At 41.2% G+C, this 16,529-nt stretch overlaps 1 protein-coding gene across 9 annotated transcripts; it reads left to right on the forward strand.

Annotated features, from left to right (window-relative positions):
* The first annotated feature begins 4,311 nt into the window (after positions 1-4,311).
* Positions 4,312-16,494, forward strand: lhx9 (LIM homeobox 9). Of its 9 annotated transcripts, none has more exons than XM_004067928.5 (6): positions 4,312-4,570; positions 7,659-7,900; positions 8,496-8,698; positions 9,344-9,702; positions 12,292-12,494; positions 13,062-15,149. In XM_004067928.5, exons 2-6 carry the CDS (start codon positions 7,721-7,723, stop codon positions 13,314-13,316), a joined length of 1,200 nt encoding a protein of 399 aa, XP_004067976.2. In that variant the 5' UTR covers positions 4,312-4,570; positions 7,659-7,720; the 3' UTR covers positions 13,317-15,149. The 9 variants fall into 9 exon arrangements, with proteins under 9 accessions (XP_004067976.2, XP_078802018.1, XP_078802016.1 ...); XM_078945892.1 differs by lacking the exon at positions 13,062-15,149 and adding an exon at positions 15,559-16,494 and having other exon boundaries at positions 4,422-4,570; XM_078945890.1 differs by having other exon boundaries at positions 4,422-4,570; positions 9,347-9,702.
* Positions 16,495-16,529: the final 35 nt, after the last annotated feature.

A 16,529-nucleotide genomic window follows, 5' to 3' on the forward strand; every position in this document is an offset into this window, starting at 1 on the left:
TGCTGTTTGAAAAAGTTTACAGGTGTGACATAGAACTACAAGGGCAAGCCACAAGCTCCCTGTTTCACCCCATTGTAGACAAATAGATCCATTGTTTTCCTCGTCTGAGCTGGCATCTGGCTCCAAACTTGCTCATCATTTTTGTTGCACAGGTAATGATAGGTTGGAGTTGTAAAGGGCTGTAAGGTAAAGGGAGAGCGTTTAAACAGATGGATGATGGGGAATGGGGGAGAGCTTACACCGCACCCACAGTCTCTCCCACTAGTCAGAGGTGAGTTTCTAATGAAACTATGTTGTAGAAAATGACATTTTTTTTTAAATTTTGGATAATAATGGCATTATCATGATTAAAATTCACCCTTTCAAAATAGATCAAGAGATGACTGGAGTGGGACTTTAAGAAATATTTTACCTTGTATTTACTTTATGTTTTTTATTGATTGTAGCAGACATTTGAATTCCATACCTCTTTAACCCTTGTGCTATCCTAGGCACTTTAACATTGGGAGTTGGGTCATCTAGACCCACTAGACAGTGCGCTAAAAATGTTTCTAGTATCCATGAGACAATTTAATATTTGCACCCTTCTGTCTATTCTAATTGTTTTTCATAGAGTTCACGTGTACTTTTATTTGTACCATCAAAAAGATGATAAGTCTACCATTCATCACAAACTTGACACTAGCTGAGAGGCTGCATGCTAACGTACATCATATTGTTAAACAACGGTTTGAAGTGAACTTTTTTTAATTATCATTTCTTCACCTATTGTAATAATAATTGTAGTTGAATGCATCTGTTATGCAGGTTTGTATCTTAGAGCAGGCCCTGACTGCACACTTGCACGTTTAGGCTATAGTTTTCCTTTCACAGAGTTAAAACTATCAGCTTGACATGCGAGGTGTTTATTTCAGGCATTTTGGACTGAACATCTCTGACCCTCAGCTGCAGCATATGCTGTGCTGGAGCAGAGTGGCAGAAAATGCAGCGCGTGCCTTTCTGCAGGACGATGGCTCTGTAGCCGCAGAGAAAGAGGGAGCTGTCCAGTTTGGTTCCGTGACCAGACGGGCTCTAGTCACAACCAGCTGACAGGCCGGGCAGCCCCCACTATCTCACACAGCCCCGCGGCCAAAGGCCCCAACCACAGTCAGTTACAGTATCTCCATCACTGTTGGCCAGACCAGCCAGGAACTGACATGGGGTTGGCGGGGAAAAAAACTTGAGTGTCAGTTATATGATTGCTGAAAGGAACATCAGTCTCAGCAATTGGCCAGGCGCCGCCGCCTTGTGTGTTTGTGTGAGCGTGCGTGTCTGGCTACATGCACGGGTGTCTTGATATTCAAGCAGCATTTGAGCAGCCCCTACATCAACGTCTGGTCCTTCTACACAGACAACGTCAGCTCGCCTGAGGGCAACAGCCTCCACAGTGGTCATATGGACAACCACATCCCTGTGGTAGAATTAGTGATAAAAAACATGCATGGCTATTGAGTGACAGTCAGCGCACTAGATTCCTTTGGACAGACATGGCTGCAAATAGCACAGAGGGACAGTTTCTCTCTCCAACCGCAACTGGTGGTCAGACTCATGCCAGGATAAGTCGTGGTTGCCAGATGAGCCCAGATAAAAGTCAGTCAAAGGCACCTAAGCGCCAGAGGAGTCCTTTGGCCTGTTTTTTTTTTTTTTTTTTTTGCTCCTGCCAGACAATGTCACTGCTTTCTATAGCTTTTACAGCATCTAACCCACAACTAAACTCACATTATACAGCTCACTTTTCCGCATTCACTGATTGGCTGAAGTCAGAGGAAGAAAACAGTTTGAGCAGCCGACATCTCCACCGACAGGCTCCTGTAAGATTGTATTATGATAGAGAACATCCATCTATTATGTTTCCGTGTCCTTTTTAGTGTGGCCAGATATGGACTAATATACGCACCATTCCCCAGGAGGATACTGTGTCCCCAGAGGAGGTGGATGAGGGCGGGTGTGTGAGACGGTGGCAGTGTGTTGCTGGAGCTGCTCTGGAGGCAGGGAGGGGAGGCAGGCAGCAGTTGGTGTGCAGAGAGCACAGGCTCAGGCTGGCTAGTTAAGAGCTTCTCTCTCCTATCCTCCATCTGCCAGGGACCACGGTTGTGATTTGAGCTCCAGCAGAGCAGAGCAGGGAGGAGATGGAAGGAAAGGAGGGGTGGAGGGAAGAGGTGGTGGGTTGGATGGGGGGAGGTGGTGGAGAGAGGGGGGGAGAACAGGAGAGACAGAGAGGAAAAAGTGGAGGAAACTGGGAGTTTGAGGGGGAAAGGAATGGAGCAGGAAAATGACAATCAGGATACATTAGGATTTGGAATAATATGTCTGAAAAATACATGAGCATATTCTGTCATAAATTACTGATATACTGTTCATCTCTTCATCTTTCTCACCGATTTTGATTTTTTTTTCTTTAATGCTTACGGGGCCATGTCTGCAGTTTGTAGATGTTCCAGGAGGTCTCACCCAGCCATCCATCCATCCAGGCTCATGTGACTGGGATACATGTGACTTCACACTGCCTCACTCCTCCCTCTGTTTCTCCTCCTCTCCCTTACCCTCCCACCCCTTTCCTTCATTCTGTCAGTGTTTAGCCTGTGGTTCCCCGCTCCACAGTGGATCTTGGAAAAAGCCTTACTGCCTCATCTTCCTCCGCCTCTCCTCCTCTTCTTTTTTTTAATCTTTCAGGAGAGCTCCCATGGCGAGTTTTGGTGTCACTTGAGGTGACCCAGAAACGATAGCTCCAGATGAACCCTGGATGTGTGGTAATCCAGCCACCATGCCCTACAGCAGAGAGGAACCCGCTTTGTGCTGTAGCCGTGGTTTCAGAGAGGAACCAAGCACCTTGCAGCACCTGCCCGGGTGTCACAGTCGAAGAACGCTACATGAGCATTACGTGTTGTGGTACACTCTGAAATGGATCCCTGCATTGCTGCATTATTGATGAGACACACTGTGATGTCAACCCAGGCTGAAGGAGCAAAGCAAAATGACTCTTAGCAGTGTGGCACATGATCATTTATGCAGGCAGTGCAACGGAGTAATTAATTGTCACCCTTTGCTCCCAGCAGCAGCGTTCACTAACACTGTATTCCCTTAACTTGTTGTCAATTGAAATTTGTCCATCTGTGCCTGAGAGGGTTGTTCTCCAGGAGGTTGATGGTTGGTTTGGGACACCCACTTTTCATGGTGACCCTGTCTTTTGTTGTGTTAACACTAAATACAGCAGGTGGAGACAACAGACACATTTTTTTCTTGTTCAAATTGTCAGATTAATCATCTGGAATAAAACAATCAGAAAAAATGTAAGTAATAATAATAATTCAGCTCTGAAAAACACAAATCACACAGAATTAGCACTTTTAATCTAACATAAACAGTATTTGAAATGAATTAATCCTTGAAATTGTTCATTTTTGTGATTTATTTAAAATTATCTTTAAAAGGAAGTCACATATGTGCAGAATAGTCCCCCAATTATTGCTATTAATTTGTATGAAAAATGTCACCTTGGTTCTGCAGGAAAGATGGCTACAGTCACTTCAGAGGTTGAGTATTGATTATTCCACAAATATTTTTCTTTTTTAAGTGTTTTTAAAAAATCAGAAATGCTTGTTTGTGTTCTCCAGAACCTTTTTTTTTCTTTAGAAATTGTGTAGGTTTTTTTCTGTTTTTGCATCCATAGCCATGTAATCCTCAACTTTTCCACAATTTTTAAATGTAAATAATAATCAAAATAAACGTTCTAAATGTAAATAATAATCAAAATAAACGTTTTAAAGAACCCTTTACTGTTTTGCTGTTTCCACGTCATTACTACGCTCAGACCCCCCCCCCCCCCAAAAAAAAAAAAAAAAAATTAATGAGCACTTTTATTTCGAAGAGGCTTCAGATTTGGCATTTGGTCATTTTACGCGTTTGTGTGCTGGCGTGCGTGTCCGCGCCCCCACATCTTTGTCTGGCTGATTGATCCAGTTTGACTGTACACCCATATAATTAGGCTGCTTATTCACATAAACGTGCAGACAGTGAAACTGGAGCTGTAACTGCTCTCACTTGAGTTGCATTCAGCAAACGCACATATCATGTTACAGTTTGGTGACTATAAGCTGTGCGCTTTTGTTTTTAGTGCATAAAGATCTGCTTTAATGCAGAAAGAAAAATGTCATTCCAAAATAAAGAAAATACATCAATGATGTCAAGTTTTGGCACTAATTACATTTATGTTTGTATTCATAAATCGTTTGCCTTAAAAACTTAAGGGTCTTCCCGCATTTTGCGGTAAATCAGAAATTACAAACATAGTGGGCCAAGAGCTTGCCTTTTGTCAGTGTGTTGCGTTTAGGGTTGCATACGAGAGAGGAATATTTAAATGTCTTGTGTTTTAATTGACGCTCGAAGTGGAGGTGCGGTAACGAGGAACAGCCCCCCATACCGGCAGCTTCTCCTCTGCCTCCTATGCTGTGTGCGCACAGACCGCAGCCCGCCCGCCTGTCAGCCTGCACGCACGCAGCACAGAGGACTCACACACGCTGCGCAGCCTCAGGTAAGACCTTCTCTTCGGCTTCTTGGTCTTCGGGACAATTTAAAAAATGCCAAATTGGGTTGTTTTTGAGCGAAAAGCCGTCTGAAATCGAGCGATGGGTGCGCGTCAAGCAGCGCGCGACACATCTGGTGACAAAAAGAGCGACAGTGAATTCTGCAGGAGGATGTGCTGGAAGGTGAGGCCAAAGAAAGTATAGCGAGATCTCCATATTTTTTTCCATTCTTTAAAAAATATAAATATGAAATCCTTTTAGGTCTTTACCTAGTTTTTTTTCCTCCTTTGTACATAACATAATTTTTTCTTTTGCATTTCTTAGATTAAAAAGTGACGCTTTAGAAATAACAATACGCTATGTAATTTTGTAAATTTTGCATAATAATTTATTTGACAATAATATGATCTATGGTTGTTTTTTTTTATTTTTAACACTTGTGTATTTAATTTATTCGTTGTTTTTTCTTCTTCCATTTTTTGTTTAAAATGCCGTTTAATTTGCGCTCATTGCGTTGATGTTTTTCGCTGTTTTATTTCGTTAAACAAGGTCACAGCCCACATCCTAAATCAGGTCAAATCATTAACACTAACTAAAGCAAAAAAGGACACGCAACGTTTCAAAACCAGCATTAAATGTTTATTTATGATGCCACCATGGAGAAAACGTAGTTTCAACCATGAAGATTAAAAAAGTTCAAATTAATTGTCTTTTATTTTTGTGTTTATTTTTTAAATGTGTACGTTTTTGAAGGCAAAGTTCACCTTTTCCCTCAGCTTTCTGATAGTACAGTAATAGGATATTTTAAAGAAAAGATTAAACGCGTAAACTATATATCCTGTAATGTGTGGCAGCGTTCACATCTCAATTAGACAGAGAAATGAAAAACCCAAACAAAACAGCAGCACGTCCCTTTGATGTTCACTGAGACAATGTTAAAGCATCATCAGTCAAAAAGAAATGTCACCGCTGGAGGCGACGAGTCCAAACAGCACTTTTGCAACCATTTTTAAGGCGATTTGGGTTTTTACGCACACATTCGCATAAAAATATAGGAAAGAATATGCAAAACAATCCGCTTTGGAATAAATATAAGTGAGCCGGTTTTATCTTTTCTCTTGGGGCGTCTTTGTCCAGGTGACCTAACCCCCCACCCCCTCCTTAATTTTTTATTTGGCCCCTCCGACGAACAGCTGCGGGTCCAGTCCGTCCAGGAGGGCCGGAGCCTCGACTTTTGCTGCTGTTATCAAGGGGCTTCCAATTAGAGCCAGCACACCTCCATGATGTGTGTTTGTGTGCGGTAGGTGGAGGATGCAGGAGGAGGAGGGGTTCACATGATAATGTTACGCGTCCTAAGATGAAGCATCCACACCTGCAACCCACCCCCACCCCGAGCCTCTGTCTATTATTGGACAGAAAGTCTCGGCAAAATCCAGAAAACTGATGTGTCTAGAGTTTATCCCCCTGATTTCAGCTAAAGGCCTGCTTTGTGATTGTCACAATCACTCTTATGGTTAGTTATTATGGTTAGTTGTCACCATGCTTGGCCTTTACTGGACGCTAAAAAAAAAATCCCTTTTTTATTTGCGTAACAGAGTGTTCACACCCTTTAAACGCAACACTGATATTTCCTTTGGCTTTATCCTTCCATGTTTCACATAGAGGATAGTTAATGGATTTTCTTAACGCTTACATTTCTTGAAATATGCACAAAAAAACTGCTTATGGTTCCCCTGTGGCGACCACCAACTGGAGGTCTACTTTTATCTCTCATCTCCCTCCAAAACCCAGTTTGTAGCAAAGACTGCAAGACAAATTAAATCCAGTTTGGGTTGTCAGTTCAACTCTCCTGCAGGTAAACAAGGTTTTGGCCTCATTTACAGAGAGAGGGAAGACGGGATTTAGTAATATTATTATTATTATTACTATTATTATTATTATTACTATTATTCAGGGTGGGAAATTGGAGTTTATAAAAATAAAATAAGAATAATTCAAAAATAAAAGCATCAAAGTAGAAGCTTACAAAAAACATTTTTTAATGGAATTTTTTCCCTTCATATTTAATCTTAGTAGTCCCCGCCCCCGCTTGTTACTGATCACTGTCCCGCCCCAGACAATGAATTTATGACCCCCCCCCCCCCCCCTCCTCCACACACACTCTCACCCCATCATTACACTAATTAGGGACATCCAAACACCTGATTCGGGTCAATTCTGGTTCATCAAAACCCAAATGAAACCAATTAGGAAGACACGTTTTAAAAAACAAAACAAAAAAATTAAAAAACACATTTCTTCTCCTGTTTTAAACCATTATTATGTTTGTGTTTTAACACTTACACGATGAAAAAGTATTAGGCCAATCTTCTATATAAGATTATTTGTGCAATAGTAGGTTTTCATGAAATAATAGCAGCGGTGGAAATGTAAATTCCATACAGCAATTGTCCTGAACGCGGCCAGAATCTGGAGATTTTTTTAGGGTAGAGTGACAGCTCTTTGTTGAAAATCGGTAGGAGAGAGGTTGAGAGACAGGCGCGGAGCGAGAGGAGAGAGGGAGAGAAAAGGAGGAGAGGAGAAGGAGAAGGAACTCCTCCTACCAAATTATTCAGACTGGGCCGGCTCTGCTCTCTTCTCAAATAGGACACGGCTCTCAAATGCAGGCAGTCCCAACCTGACCTCCGCGCGCAGAGGAACCTCCTGACTGGGAACTCGGGAAGGAGAAATCCCCCAAAAAAAAGAAAAGAAAAAGAGGAGGGGGTGCAAAAACTTTGTCACCATTTTTTTAATGCGAGTTCTCAGGCGGTAGCCGCCGCCCCCCTCCCCTTCTCCCTCCCTCCCCAGCACCATCACTTCCACATTGGTTTTGTCGCATCATCTGGACTATATACTTTTTTTCCCTCTTTTATTCTGCTGGACATTCACGAGAGGAGCAGGAAAGGGACTGATGTAACCCCATCACTCCTGTCCCACCCATGCTGTAGTCCTCCTCTACCCCCTCCCCCCCCCATCTCCCAGTTTTCCGTCTGTCGGAGGAGCTGCTCTCGATCTGCGGGCTTTTTTGTGGTTGATTGTGGTGCGCCTCTGTCTTAGAGCTCCGCTGAGCCCACTCGGATGTGCTGAGGGAGCGGGGTCGCTGCGCCGCGGTACGGTATATGGAAGTTGTGGGCTGCAAGACAGAGCCAGGCAGTTGCACGTTGCGTCCAGGACCGGGAGCCATGCTTTTCCACGGGATCTCCGGGGATCACATCCAGGGGATCATGGAGGAAATGGAGAGGCGCTCCAAATCGGAGTCGCGCCTGGCGAAGGGCATGCAGCTCAACGGGAGAGATTCGGTGAGTCCTCCTATCATATGCTTTGTCTTTTTTTATTTTGAAAATCCTTTTCAAAATCTTTTTCCTGTGGCACGCCCAGAGGCTGTGATATCTTTTGATATACTGTTCCGATTTTTTTTAACTTAATCATAACCTAAATTTTATCCAATACATAGATATTTTTCACATATGCATTTTTGCCTTAAAATATGCGTTAGAAAATTTCTAAGATATTTTCTGTTGTGAGGTAATTGGACAGAATATATAATTAATGAAGATTAAAAAATGTCTCTAAATATTTTTAGCAAACAAATAATTCCTTTTTAAATTTCAAATCTACAAGTTAATTAGCAAAACTAAAAAAAAGAAGATTATTGCACTTTTGGTGATGGGCAAATATGCTGATTTATTTATTAAGTATTTTTTAAACAGGAATTCTTCGACAGTTATGACGCGAGCAAACCATTTTGAAGGATATTCTGAGTGCCACTGGGAAATGAAACGAAATGTTTGGTCAAACTTCTCATTTATTCATTCCCACAGTGTTTTTTTCGCTTGAATGCTCTGTGAAAAGACTCGGTTGACCTGAACCTCACACTTTCCCCCCGTCCCCCAGACTCTGCCCTCGATGAGCCCGGAGAAGCCTGCCCTGTGCGCCGGCTGCGGTGGGAAGATTTCGGACAGATACTACCTCCTCGCCGTGGACAAACAGTGGCACCTGCGGTGTCTCAAATGCTGTGAATGTAAACTCGCTCTGGAGTCGGAGCTAACATGTTTTGCCAAGGATGGGAGTATCTATTGCAAAGAGGATTACTACAGGTAACAGACATTATTCAAATCCAAAACGTGCGCCTCACTCACTGACCAACAGTTTGGGCAGCTCCTTAAAGCCTCTTTACGCAAAGTCTTGTAATTTCAGGATGGATAAATAGAAACTCTAAAAGTTACGTTGTGGTAGTAAAGCCAAAGCGGGCCTCAGTGATGCCTGGATGATATAACTGTCACCCAGGGGGGGCTGCATGGTGTTATTGCTATTAAATATGGTTTTGTTCACTGCCGTGAGCTGGCATGCTCTGCAGCTTTATAATGTGAGCCACGTGGAACAGACGAGTCATCTTTTCCCATTTTTTCTTTATATGCTGATTTGGTTCTATATTTATCTAATGGCAGCTTTTGCAGGGAAGCCATTCTGAACCACTTGACATCACTATCAGTTCGTTCAGTTAGTTCTCATTGAAAACGAAGGAGTCCATGTAATTGTTTTTTTTTTTTTTTGTTATAAGAGGCACATTATATATATTTTTAATTAAAACACGTCATTTTGATTTAAAAGTTCCGTGTGTTTTATATTTGTTGTCACAATTTTGTGTGACCTTTAAAATGTTTTATTGTGGATGTCAGCGCTGCATTTGTTTTGTCTTCTGAAAATACCTTGGAGGAGTCTTGACGATGTGTCTGTTCCAGAAGGTTCTCCGTGCAGAGGTGCGCGCGCTGCCACCTCGGAATATCAGCTTCAGAGATGGTGATGAGAGCGCGCGACTCCGTGTATCACCTGAGCTGTTTCACCTGCACCACCTGCAACAAGACCCTGACCACGGGTGACCACTTCGGCATGAAGGACAGCCTGGTCTACTGCCGTCTCCACTTCGAGACGCTGGTCCAGGGACCGGACTACCACCCTCAACTCAACTTCGCCGAGCTGGCAGCTAAGGGCGGCGGCCTCGCGCTCCCTTACTTCAACGGTACCGGCACGACTCAGAAAGGGAGGCCGCGCAAGAGGAAGAGCCCCGCCATGGGGATAGATATTCCCAGCTACAACACAGGTGAGAGGGTATGCTGCTCTTGGAGCACAATCTGCCGTGGAACCAAGGACACAAACAGATAGAAGCATGACTTGGGACGAGTCTGCTTCGGTTTTTTTCTGCTTCTAAATGTCCTTAAGCGGTTGACCTGAGAAGCGCAGAGCAGAAGGACAAGAGAGTTACAGGTCAAATAGAATTTACGCACGGGGCCTACATTTAGTCTGATTGGAAACTCGCATTGAAGCTTTAGTTTTAAACTCGTTTGCAGCTTATGGTTCATAAATTGTAATTTTAAATTAAAAAACTATTAATAAAAATTAAACTATTTTAAAATAAATAAACCAATAAACTATTGAAATACTTTGGCTTTAAAGGGAGTGTTTATCCACCGCTGTGCGTTAGGGTCCTTTTTGTTGTTTTATCCAGTCGCTTTCGTCAGTGGACCCCCGCCACAGCACCCCATCTTACACGCTTGAAATGAACACATCTGTAACGTGGGGCCCTTTGAGATGTAGGTGAACATTGCCTGCGTTGCTCCCGCCGCGGGCTAATTGATCTGCAGCTCTCCGTCCACGCGTCTTTTACGCACGGATTCCACGGCGTGTGCACCAAATCCGACCTCGCCGTCAACCCCGAGCATCGATCGACTGGGTGCGAGCAGTTGTTCCGTTTGAGGGTCCCTGCGTAAAAAATCCCAATTTTCACGCTTTATCCTTTTAGTCGCAGAACAAACGCGATTGAAACACTCACCCAGCGAGAATTGGACTTTTAAAAAAAATCTTGCTATGAATAAATGCATGTTATAACCCCCACTCCCCCCAACCTTTCCTGCAGCGTCCCCGTTTTGTTGTCGCTTTCTCCGAATTAGTGCGCGCTTGAGAAGTTTTGTCATTGTGGGCCAAGTTTTCTGTGTTCCTGCTGAATGGGGAGGAATAGGGGTAATCTGCGCGTTAATTGTTCTGTGTTAATTGAAAGTGACGTTGGAATCCCCGGCTCTCTGTGCGGCGGTCAGCGCGGTTCTCAGGGCCACAGCCGCTGCGCGCAGAGGGGCCTGCTGCGGGGAGAGAGGCCAGGGGCCGAACACACAACCCTGCACAGTCAGCGCCCTGGCTGGAAGCACTCTTATTTGGGAACACAAACGCCAGGAGTTCTGCAAATCCTAAAGTTTTCTTTAACTGGAAAGACAAAAAATATACAAAAACACGATCTTATTGCTTTTAAAAAAGAAACAACAAGAGGAATATAATATAACATCCATTCATAACAGTTAAAAAAACAAACAACAAATGTGAATTATAAGTCACTAATAACCATTTATACACATTAAAAGTTTAATTATTATTGCTATTATTTATAATTTTCTTTAAATAATGGAATTAAATAAACGCAAAATATCGATTTTTTTTTTAAATGTAAATTTTAACCTTATTAAACTATATTTGACATGTAACAAAACAAAGAACAAATTGTCTGCAAAGCCTTGAAAATTGGGAGGAAAGCTCAATCGTTTTCTCTATTTGTCAGAGTGCTTTAGTTTCTCCCAGGCCATGCGGGGCTTCTTCCCGCACCCTATCATAGCACTTTCAAACTGTTCATGTTAATGGCTCTGTCAGATCAGGAAACTCGCAGTTCTGTCGAATAGAAAGGTGTTGTTTGAGGTTTTGTTTCTGCTTTAGTGAGAACATTCGTGTTTGTTTCCACCAGGGAAAGCTGTGGGTCTACTGTGTATTCTTCCCCACTCACTCAACTCTGTTCTTGCATGGATATAGAGACCCCTAGTGGGCAATTGGGAGAGAAACACAAGTCAATGAAAATTGCAATTGCAATTAAAAAAAAACACAAAAACACGAGTGTTGCTTCACGATGCAAAAAGGTATATTTTTGTAACTGCGTTACACCAAAATTTAAACATGTTTTTAAACATGTTATCAGATTATTCTATGGTCTGTCAATGAACTTGTCTGGCTGTTTGTCTGGTCAAAAAGTACCCCATAATAATCCCCTCATAAAATATTGTAATACGATTCACTCTTGCTGTGATTAATGTTTGGACATTGCAGTGGTTTAGCCCCAGTTTCATTTAATTTACTGGATCCACTTTAGGTGTTTTACACTGAAAGCTACTGACAAATGAGGCCCATTATACTCTGTTAGGCTTTGCCAACACAAGCAGATATGATTAAGCCTTGTCCTAAAATGCAAAGAATTCCTCTGCATCCTTTATGTTTTGAGTATTTAATTTAACGTATAGTAAAAATATTGGAAAACTACTACTACAGCTAATCAGATTCTTTATTGTTTTGGCTCAAACTATTCATTTAAAACAGTTCACTGCTAATCAGAGGATAAACCTTCCATATCAGTCAATCCAAAGCATTTAAACTCCGAAATTTTGATCATGAACAATATTTCAATATAAAAATCTACTTTAAAATCTACATAACTTTATTGGTTATTTTAGACTTCGAAACTGTTTTTACGAGTTTTGCTGAATATCAATGCAGCAATAATAGCTGTTTTCGCCCAAAAATATCTTTATTTCATTCTTTTTACAAAAATAAATAGTTTTCAACAGGTTTCAAAGTTTAAGTCAAGTGTCTCTCTCCGCAGGGTGTAACGAGAATGACACTGACCACTTGGACCGGGACCAGCAGGCCTACCCTCCAACGCAGAAAACCAAGCGCATGCGTACCTCCTTTAAGCACCATCAGCTGCGGACAATGAAATCCTACTTTGCCATCAACCACAACCCAGATGCCAAGGACTTAAAGCAGCTGGCTCAGAAAACGGGCCTCACTAAAAGAGTTCTACAGGTAAGCTGAGGACCTCTTTACTATTGTGTTTACCCCCCTCCACCTGTGTGTGTGCACCTCATTCCTCCTTCATGCCCCCCTCATTTTGTCATCTTTTTAGTTTTGCTTTGTTTCGTTGGTCCATGTAGTCATTAGATGTATATCCAGGGGTAAATGAAACTGATTAAATGTTATTTTAATAGGAAAGAAAAAAGAAATTTAGCTTACCAAGAAGAAAAGAGCTAAAATTCTTATCAGCAAAGAGAGTGCACATGTTATTTTTAGCTATATGGGACAGAAAACTGTGATGTTCAACTCTCACATAGAAATAATTAAGAATAGCAATTTGTTTTTATTTGTTTTTAAAATCCACATTATTGTATTTAGTGTTCAGGAGCTACAAAGATCTGTTACCTGCCCCAAAACTGAGTTTGAAAATGAATATATGGCATATTTTGAGATCAGGGCAACAACAATAGGAACTGTTTACATGTAATCTACTGTTCAAATGATTTCTTTTATTTATTTATTTTAAATTAATCTACTTAAAGCATAAAGAGTAAAAGCCACACTGGGATTGGTTTGCAGGTTTGGTTCCAAAACGCAAGAGCCAAATTCAGAAGGAACGTTTTGCGACAGGAGAATGGAGGTGTTGATAAGGCTGATGGCACCTCACTCCCTCCGCCCTCCTCCGACAGTGGGGCCCTGACCCCCCCTTCCAGCGCAGCCACACTAACAGACCTGACAAACCCCTCTATCACTGTAGTGACCTCCGTCACCTCTAGTTTGGACAGCCATGATTCGGGGAGCCCTTCACAAACTACCTTGACAAACCTTTTCTAACAAGCTATCTTTAGCAAACTGATTGTTATTTTATCTGATTTGATTTGCCTCTTTTTATTTGATTTTTTTTTTTGGGAAGCTTTTTCCTCAATTGACATTTTATTTTTTTAAGTGACACCTTTAAAATCAACCAGAGACAGCTCCATGGAACAGAAAGTGCTGTACTGTGTACACAAACAGGAACAACAAGACAACAGCCACCGCTTTAAAACCCAAGGAAAGCACCTCAATGTGTAGCATCTGAAACTGCACGGCGAGTGCAGAGATTGATTCTGGATTTTCGGACATTCTTGGACTTGAAGAGAATAGAAAGTTATATTGGACTCCACCTTAAAAAAAACTAAAACCTTTACCTAAAGCATTTGAATTTATTTGTACATTTCTATTGATTCATGCTTAATTGGTTAAATTCAAATTAACGAGGAACCTGTACATGTATGCACTGTGTTCGCACTATTCAACATTCAGATTTTCTTTTCTATTTTTGAATAATTTGTGAAATAAACGTATAGAATGTTCTGTGCATGGGTAACTCCAGAAAACAGGCTTTAATTATTTCCGAATGTTTCAGCCCCGAAGAGTGAGTTTGATGCATATCTCACGGAGCTACATATAAAAGGTCTAAATTACATTGCAGAGCAACAAATCCTTGCCGCAAAAATGACAAATGAAAACTAAAAAAAAACAAACTTGCCCATGTTGTCCTGGTTTACACCCTAACTGTGATCTACAGAAAAAAGGGAATCCTGCAAACTGTACAGTGGAAACCCTTCAAAATGTAATGCAGTCACATTGATAGAAACTGTTTTATAATTAGGGAAGAGAAATTCAGATTTGTGAGCAGTTTATGGGCACTGTTGTAGTTGATTGTCTTCATGAGAGAGCACTTTTTTCTTTGGACTTGTAGCCCTCGTAGATCAACCACTCTCAAACAGACAACGCTTAGCAAACATATCCTTAGATCCACAGCTGAAATCAGTTGCACAATGACAATATACTGCCCAGAGAAAAGTGCATTATCGTTCTTATCATGTTGCTCAGGGTATTGATGTGATTTTAAAAAGGGACAAAAAAAAAGAGAAGGGGCTTAGAGTTAGTTTTAGTGGTTGCAGACCAGAGCTGACAGGAGCAGTCTAATGACCTCAGATGGGTGGAGTCAAGAGGGAAGCCAGTGGGAAAATCATTGTCCATGTGTTCCCCTGTTTAACCATGTTAACACTTTATTTACTGACACTTGCCACCGAACAGACCAAAAAAAAAAAAAGGGAAAAAACAACAACATGTTTCTTCTGGCTAAAAGATAGAGATAGAGCGGGCAAATCTTCAATGGAGTTGACACATCCCATTGTGAGCGTCACAGTTTGTTCTTTTGTAGAACAAAGTGGTACTCTTGATCTACTCTTATGAAGTAGATACCTAACTCAGTTCTACTATGTGCCTTATGCTATAACTTGGGAGAGAGTTTGTGAAATTCAGGATCTATGTGTTCTTTGTTAACTGAGTCACATCCTTTTTGGCGCCTCACTAGTTTTGTACTGTTTTGCATCTGATTTCCGAAGATCTTTTTATGGTGTATCCTGTTAAAAAGGGGGCAGCGATGTCATAGAAAGCATTTGTGCACTCTTTCAGATATAGTTGGGTAATCCAAGAACCTTATATATTGATCTTCGTGTTAATAGTTGAGTACAGTAAGTGTTCTATCAAGATTGTCCATGTTTCCCTGTTTCTTGATAAAGATGGTGTATAGAAACTATTTCCCCTTAAATATTTATGGACCAAACGGTTGTTATATATCTTATTAAATTTGTGTGAATAAAACTACTTTGCTTTAAATGGGTTTTTATACTTTCATTACACTTGCCATTTTTGTGTTCTTTCTTGAATACAGTTTTTTTGTTTATCACATCAGCAACTGAGGGAGCATTCAGTTATTAATGACCAGTTAAACGCCTTCATTTCTGCCTCCATTTTTGATTTCTATTTCCTAATTTATGATGTTTATGGTTTTTAACGTAATGCCCCATGGATTTGCATCTGAACCCTGCAGTCGAAAACATGAAATTGCTTTTTAATGCATGAACATGGCTTTAAATTTTAAATAAAAGGAATGCTGCAAAGCACACATTGATTTATACATTTATAGTTTTTATATTTATGCTTAACATATTGGTAAATCTAAAAAGTAAGAATAAAGCCCGGTTGCTCTGTAGTTAATATATTCTTACTTTATCGTTTCTTTCAGGGAGAACAATTCTTGGGGCATTACAGCCATACATCCCGACGTTTGAAAATTCCCTAAAGTATTAAGAGAAGGGGAAAACTTTGATGGGAATTCCTCACCATTGAAGACAAAGACAATATTAGGATAAGATGTTAGAAAAATTGAGAACAAATAAACTTAAAAACTTGTTTCTGATGCAAATGTTCAGCAGATGATTTTTTTTTTCAAACAAATTTTGTCCAAAGTGAAGAAACCCAACAGTGTATGATAATCATGATAATCATGCCAACGCTGTGTGAACAGAAGTCTGTACCGGACCGATAAATGGGCTGAAATACAGTCAAATGTAACATAGTTTATGGGAACCCAACAGAATGGCAGGACATGATTGGAAGAGGGTTGACTGACCTCCTGCATGAGCAGAGTGAAACTGAGATCATATGGATGTTTTTGGTATGAACACACATAAACGCACACCACCCCTCATTACTGCTCCTACAATGCAACACACACACACACACACACCCACACACACCCACACACACACACACACACACACACACACATATATATAAATATATATATCGCTGCCCCCAAACCCCCCACCACCCCACACCTCCTCCACCCCACACCCACTGTTGTGTAAGCTTGCTAAGTAGAAGTTTTCTTTTGTTACGAGTGTCGTTTCGTAAACACATGGCCTCCTTGAAACTCGGCAGCAGGATGCCCATCAAAGATGATGAGTGCATGAAGAGGACTGCAGAGCTGGAGCTTTGCCATCTGGCTGTAACGAGAGAAGGAAGTGGGGAAAAAAAGATGAAGCAGACAAAGAAGAGATTCTCATTTTGCATGCACCTCATCCTCTATTTAACATTTTCCTTGAGATGTGTATTATTGTCTTTGATTGAATTGTACAGTCTATTGTCAGCTGCAAAATAAAGCACATGGATTATCGGTCATGCGCATATTACCTCATATGAGAAAAAAAAACA

The sequence above is a fragment of the Oryzias latipes genome, chromosome 4, assembly GCF_053564925.1.
Source record: "Oryzias latipes strain Hd-rR chromosome 4, Olatipes_Hd-rR_3.1".
NCBI lineage: Eukaryota > Metazoa > Chordata > Actinopteri > Beloniformes > Adrianichthyidae > Oryzias > Oryzias latipes.

Excerpts from the sequence above, each read along its gene's own strand:
- lhx9 (XM_004067928.5), top strand. The coding sequence starts at position 7,721 with ATGGAAGTTGTGGGCTGCAAGACAGAGCCAGGCAGTTGCACGTTGCGT. Across the intron at positions 8,699-9,343 it reads TGCAAAGAGGATTACTACAG|AAGGTTCTCCGTGCAGAGGT; the intron begins GTAACAGACATT and ends TGTCTGTTCCAG. Across the intron at positions 12,495-13,061 it reads TCACTAAAAGAGTTCTACAG|GTTTGGTTCCAAAACGCAAG; the intron begins GTAAGCTGAGGA and ends ATTGGTTTGCAG.